Source organism: Zootoca vivipara, chromosome 16, assembly GCF_963506605.1.
Source record: "Zootoca vivipara chromosome 16, rZooViv1.1, whole genome shotgun sequence".
Taxonomy (NCBI): Eukaryota; Metazoa; Chordata; class Lepidosauria; order Squamata; family Lacertidae; genus Zootoca; species Zootoca vivipara.
This window is the reverse complement of record NC_083291.1, coordinates 26,383,103-26,390,095: the sequence shown is the minus strand read 5'-3', so window position 1 is coordinate 26,390,095 and position 6,993 is coordinate 26,383,103. Positions and strand designations below refer to the sequence as shown.

At 49.4% G+C, this 6,993-nt stretch overlaps 1 protein-coding gene across 1 annotated transcript in view; it reads right to left on the bottom strand.

Annotated features, from left to right (window-relative positions):
* Nucleotides 1-5,308, bottom strand: part of P3H3 (prolyl 3-hydroxylase 3) — a gene marked incomplete in the record, with an annotated part of 29,144 nt that extends 23,836 nt beyond the window's left edge. The window contains 2 exon segments of the mRNA XM_060268713.1: nt 327-479; nt 4,781-5,308. Of these exon segments, the coding sequence (XP_060124696.1) occupies nt 327-479; nt 4,781-5,260 (633 nt within the window).
* Between the last annotated feature and the right edge of the window lie 1,685 nt (nt 5,309-6,993).

Below are 6,993 nucleotides of genomic sequence, written 5' to 3'. Positions count from 1 at the left end.
CTGGCAGTCCCTTCCAACTCTACGATTCTGTGAATTCTTTACAGTGGTACATTGGGTTACAAACGCTTCAGGTTACAGAACCCAGAAATAGTACCTCAGGTTAAGAACTTCAGGATGAGAACAGAAATCGTGCTCTGGCAGCGCGACGGCAGCAGGAGGCCCCATTAGCTAAAGTGGTGCTTCAGGTTAAGAACAGTTTCAGGTTAAGAACGGACCTCCGGAACGAATTAAGTTCTTAACCAGAGGCACCACGGGCCCCAGTAGGCTTCACAAAGCAGCCCTTTGAAATCTGCCAAGTAACACCCAGTTTCCCAGAAGTCTCTCACCCAGTGTGGCATGGCTTCAAGGTCCCGAAAGCTTTCCGCTTTCACCCCTGCCATTCGCCGGTATTTCTCCATGTCCTCGCGCATTTGTAGGTGCTGTGGATTGGCCACGAAGAACGTGTGAGCTGAGGAAACGGCTTCATCGAGTTTCTTTAGCTGGAGGAACAAAACAGTACCATTTAGAGGTAAAATGAGGGCCACAAGGGCACCATTCTCAAACTGAAGCGGCAGAGTGCGTGGACAAGTCCGCAGTTGGATTTAATTGCATGCACACAAACACACGCAAAGCAGTGCAAGTTGAAAACATTTGTTACAGATTTTTTTATACCTCATAGTATTAGGCCTTGTTATTATCAGATGTCAAAACAGATGTCATAGAATTGTAGAGTTGGAAGGGAACCCCGAGGGTCATCTAGCTCAACCCCCTGCAATCTAGGAATCTCAGCTAAAGCTTCCCCAACAGATGGACATCCAAACACTGCTTAACACCCTCCAGTGAAGGAAAGTCCCCAGCCTCCTGAGGGAGCCCATTCCACTATCGAACAGTTTGTTTGCTGTTAAAAGCAAAAGGGATTTTTTCTTTAAAAACAAAGCTACTCAGCATGCAGACTATGAAAATGTAGGTACCGTGTTTCTCATATTATAAGACATGTCTTATATTTATTTCTTCCCTCAAAAAACACACTATGGCTTATTTTCAAGGGGTGTCTTATTTTTTTCCTCCTCCTCCTGCCGCGGCCCACATTGCTGCTGCCCCTATCACTATGTCTTATTTTTGGGGTATGGCTTATATTTCTTGAATGCTTAAAATCCTGCTATGGCTTATTTTATGGGTATGTCTTAAAATATGAGAAACAGGGTACCTGAAGGAGCGTCGCCACCCCCATCGTTCAGCCCAGACACTGAGGTCCAGCTCCGAGGGCCTTCTGGCGGTTCCCTCACTGCAAGAAGTGATGTTACAGGGAACCAGGCAGAGGGCCTTCTCGGTAGTGGCACCCGCCCTGTGGAACACCCTCCCATTGTTAGGATTTTATGTACCCGATGCTGGGTAGTGTGATTAGTATAAATCACATGAGATGTCTGAGAAGAGTGTGGGAACGGAAGACTGTCTTATTGCTTCCATCTAAGCGGTTATTGATACTTTACTTTCACTTTTGCTGTATGCAACAGTCTTGTTCTGCCTGGGCTGGATTACACAGACATGATTATGGATTCTCTGTACATATTGTGAATAAAACGTAGTTTAGATCTACGGATGTTTCTTTTCTTCTTGCTGTGTTAGATGCCAGAAGACTTGCGTGCACTTTTCATAAGAGAAGTGTTGCAGAGAGGCACTCTGGAGTGAGGGGCATGCCATTCCAGAGACGTACCCACTGGGAGACACACGGAGGCACCGGGGGTTCACCGTGTCCCCGGGTGCGTTTTCCAACACCCATCAGGATGTCAAGGAAATAAACAACTATAGTACTATATTCAAAACAAAAAATAAAAAAATTCCTTCCAGTAGCAGCTTAGAGACCAACTAAGTTTGTCCCATGGACTGCAAGAAGATCAAACCTATCCATTCTTAAGGAAATCAGCCCTGAGTGCTCATTGGAAGGACAGATTGTGAAGCTGAGGCTCCAATACTTTGGTCACCTCATGAGAAGAGAAGACTCCTTGGAAAAGAACCTGATGTTGGGAAAGATTGAGGGCACTAGGAGAAGGGGACGACAGAGGACAAGATGGTTGGACAGTGTTCTCGAAGCTACGAACATGAGTTTGACCAAACTGCGGGAGGCAGTGCAAGACAGGAGTGCCTGGCGTGCTATCGTCCATGGGGACACAAAGAGTCGGACACGACTAAACGACTAAACAACAACAACAAAGTTTGTAATTGGTATGAGCTTTCGTGTGCATGCACACTTCTTCAGATCTGAGTTTTAGAAGACATCTGAAGGTAGCCCTGTTTAGGGAAGTTTTTAATGTTTGATGTTTTGTTCTGTTTTCAATCTGTTGGGAGCCGCCCACAGTGGCTGGGGAAACCCAGCCGGATGGGTGGGGTATAAATAATAAATTTATTATTATTATTATTATTATTATTGGTAGCCCTGTAAAATAAACACTTCCCCTCTGTAACACAGGATATGTGTATCCGTGACTATTTTCCCCTCACATAATGGTTCCTGACAGAACACCATTTCCCCTGTTTTAAAGCTCTTGTCAACCTCTGTACACAGCAACTTCAAGATTTGGACAAAGGCCTACTTCAGATTACAAATGATTGGAGTCTGTGAGGGGAAATATGAGCAGGGGCAGACTTTGGTTGTATGGCTTCCTGAGCGAGGCCAACATTTGGTGCCCCCAAATGAATCTTATCAATTTTGCGCCCTCTTGGCTCAGCACCCTGTGCGGGGCAACTGCCCGTGATACCCTAAATCCGGCACAGATGCAAGCACCGCCAGCTCAAGGCATTTTGTTGCTGGAGGTGCATATTCAGCCCAGTCCAGTCAGCAGCATCATTCTCATGCTAGCGATTGCACAGCATCCTCCACCATCACACCTGAGGGAAGAAGGTGAGTTGAGGCAGCAAAGGGCAGGCTGTTTGGCACACCAAGTTCTGTCAGCCGAAGACAAGAAAGCATCCGTTTCCCAAGGGAAATCACCTCACTGTGGCTCATGGCAGGGCCTGCCCTGAAGACACAAGGCACCCATCACCACTGTACCACTATGGTACAGCATAAGACTCTTAATCTCAGGGCTGCAGGTTCGAGTACCACATTGGGCAAAAGGTTTCTGCATTGCAGGAGGTTGCACTATGATTCTATGGTTCTAAAGTATGTTGCAAGGGGAGGGGGAAATCCTAAGTTTTATGCACATAACCCCGTTTTAGAAATGCTTGTTTGTGTGTGGCAGCTAACTCTGCTCTAAGGCAGCCCAGGTATGGAATGGGAAGGCAGGAGTAGTAGCGGAACAAAATGGATAATAATAATAATGATGTATTATTTATACCCCACCCATCTGGCTAGGTTTTCCCAGCCACTCTGGGTGGCTTCCAACAGAAAAATAAAATACAATAATCTACTAAACATTAAAAGCCTGCCTAAACAGGGCTGCCTTCAGATGTCTTCTAAAAATCTGGTAGTTGTTTTTCTCTTTGACATCTGGTGGGAGGGCGTTCCACAGGGTGGGTGCCACTACCAAGAAGGCCGTCTGCCTGGGTCCCTGAAACTTGGCTTCTTGCAACGAGGGAACCGCCAGAAGGCCCTCAGCGCTGGACCTCAGTGTCCGGGCAGAATGTTGGGGGTGGAGACGCTCCTTCAGGTATGCGGGACCAAGGCCATTTAGGACTTTAAAGGTCAGCACCAACACTTTGAATTGCGCTCGGAAACTTACTGGGAGCCAATGTAGGTCTTTCAAGACTGGTGTTATGTGGTCTCTCTGTGGCCACTCCCAGTCACCAGTCTAGCTGCCACATTCTGGATTAGTTATAGTTTCCGGGTCATCTTCAAAGGTAGCTCCACATAGAGCGCATTGCAGTAGTCCAAGCAAGAGATAACTACAGCATGCACCACTCTGGCAAAACAGTCCGCAGGCAGATAGGGTCTCAGCTTGTGCACCAGATAGAGCTGGTAGACAGCTACCCTGGACACAGAATTGACCTGCACCTCCATGGACAGCTGTGAGTCCAAAATGACTCCCAGGCCGTGCACCTGGTCCTTCAGGGGCACAGTTACCCCATTCAGGACCAGGGAGTCCCCCACACCTGCCCACCTCCTGTCCCCCACAAACAGTACTTCTGTCTTGTCAAGATTCAACCTCAATCCAGGATTCAACCTCAATATGGATAAACAAGGACTTCTGAACTGAGTGCCAAGGACCTGCCAGTTTCAATTGCTTTTGGCCATTGTGCAATTATTTATTTATTTATTTATTTATTTTTGCTTAGTAACTTTGCACAGCCTGAATGTTTCTTGACTGCACTCTTCTGCCTTGGCATTTTTCTGCCCATAGAACAACAAGGCACACGGTTACTCTTAATGTAAAGGCCACAAAGTATGATGGAGGATAGGGCTCGAACCAATGGCTTCAAGTTACAAGAAAGTAGATTCTGACTAAACATCAGGAAAACTTTCTGCCAATGAAAGTTCAATAGCGGAACGGTCTCCCTCGGGCGGTTGCGGACTCTCCTTCCTTGGAAGTTTAGAGGTTGGATGGCCATCTGCCATGGATGCTTTAGCGAAGATTCCTGCATCGCAACTCTACAATTCTATAATTTTACGAATTCCCATCATCCCTGACCACTGATCCTGCTAGCTAGGGATGATGGGAGTTGTAGTCCCAAAACAGCTGGAAAGCCCAAGTTTGGGAAAGTGAAAAATAAAAGTTTGAAAAGTTTTTATTTTTCAAGGCAGGCAGACGAGGCAGCCACATCAGCAGCTGCGGGCGCCTCTTCCGCACCGTGTCCTGCCCCTCACCTTGAAGAAGGCGATTTGCAGGTAGTTGTAGGGCTCCCTCTCCTCGAAGTCCTGCCGGATCTGCGCGCTGGCCCGGTGGAGGGACGGCTGCCCGCCCAGCCGGCGCCCCAGGCACTCATCTAGGCACTCGGCCCGCTGCAGCACCCGGTCGAAGAAGCCCGTCTCCCAGGGCCGCGAGGGCGGGCGGCCCGCCGCGAAGCCGGCCTGGGACTGGCACTCGCCCTGGCACTCCCGGCGCACGCCCTGCAGCCGAGAGTAGCTGTGCAGGCAGCGCTGCAGCAGCTCGGCCGCCCGAGGCCAGTCCTGGGCGAAGTAGGCGCGCACCCCGTCGGCGTAGAGCGCGTCGTAAGGCGCCAGATGGCCGGAGAAGAGGCAACTGCCGAGAGCGGGGAGGAAGAGGACGGAGAGGAGGAGGGGGACCGGGAAGCGAGGCGACGGGGCGACGGGAGAGGAGGAAGGATGCCGCGAGCGGATAGTCATGGCAGAGGGCAAAGGAGAAGCAGCAGCGAAGGGGAGAAATTGCAGGCGTCGCCTGAAGAGTTTGGGCGAAAGGGGCGGGGAGGAGGCGGCTGGAAAAGGGGCCTGCGCTGCTGGCGGAGGGGGAGAGAAAGGCGGGCAGAAGGGAAGCGTAATCCAGAGCTGCTGCCCGAGGCTGGAAATTCCTCCCAGGGGCAGAGGAGGCCCAAACAAGCCGGGGAAGGACGTGGTGGCGGCGGGGAAGGAAGGCGGGGGGCGCGTGGTGGTGGTGGAGGGACGCGCTCGCTCGCTGGCTCTGCCCTAGCCTGGAGGTAATAAAGTGCGTTTTGCTGCTTAATTCCTTAATTAAGTAGGGTTGCCACCTTTGGTTGGGCAAAATACAGGACAGGTCAGGCAAAATAGAGGACAGGTGTGTGTGGGGGGGTGGTAATTGGGGGGGCTAAATATCCCTTTCCCTGGTGCAGAAATCACTTCAAAGTAATCCATCACAAGGATCTAGTGGAAGCTCTCAGTCACTGCAAACGTGACTATTGAAAGGAAATCCTCCCCACCTGCTGGATTTCTGCCTGCCGGAAGGATGATAGATGTAGAAACCCAGCCAAAAAAGAAAAGGGGGGGGAGAGAGAGAGAGCGCAACAAATTCTGCTTCTCTTCCTCACAGAGCTTTGCCTCCAACACCTTAACAGGATTCACATAACCCCCCCAGGGCACCTTGACACACAACACATTTTTCGGTCATGGTAGGAGTGCCTGTACAGTAAGGAATGCAGCCGACAGGTCTGACAGCCAGCCATAGCTGCCAAGTTATCCCTTTTTTTAAGGGAAATTCCCTTATGCTGAATAGGCTTCCTCGTGAGAAAAGGGAAAACTTGGCAGCTATGCAGCCAGCCATGATTGACTGCTTAAGAGCCAACTCCTAGGGCCAAGGTCCCTTTGGCTCCTCCCATAAAATATTTGAGAGGACCGCCCCCCACAAGTTAATGGGCATTGCCATTCATGGTCTTGTGATCAGTTTTGCAGGGCAGCGCTTACCTGGGTCCATGGGCATAGCTGCCAATAAAGGGCAGCTGCCCCCCATCAAGTAAATGAATAAAAATAATTAGCTGAGATTCTGCCCCCCTAACATAAATCTTGGCTACGTCCATGCCTGCCCCCCCAATATTTTATTCAAGTTGGCACCCCTGATTGTAGTTCCCTGTGCTGTTCATGCATGCTGCTATGATTATGCTTATTTATTAAATTTGTATCCCGCCCTTCATCCAAAGATCACAGGGTGGTCCACAACATAAAAATGCAAAGTGAGAACACAAAATGCATAATAGAACAAAGACAAAGACAAAACAATGATCTCTCCTCACGCTAAAAAAATTTTAAGGCCATAGAATGTTAATGAGCCAAAGGCCTGGTTAAAGAGAAATGTTTTTGCCTGGCATCTAAAGATATTTAAGGAAAGCACCAGGCGAGCCTCCCTGGGGAGAGCATCTCACAAATGGAGAACCACTGCAGAAAAGGTTCGTTCTCGTGTTGCCACCATCCAGACCTCTCATGGAGAAGGCATACAAAGAAGGCCCTCAGATGATGCTCGCAAGGCCTGGGTTGGTTCATATGGGGAGAGGCAATCCTTGAGGTATTGCGGTACTGGGCCATTTAAGGCCTTAGAGGTCAAAACCTGACAGGGGGCCTTGGGTACTATGCACTTTGGCTTGTTGTTGTTGTTTAGTCGTTTAGTCGTGTCC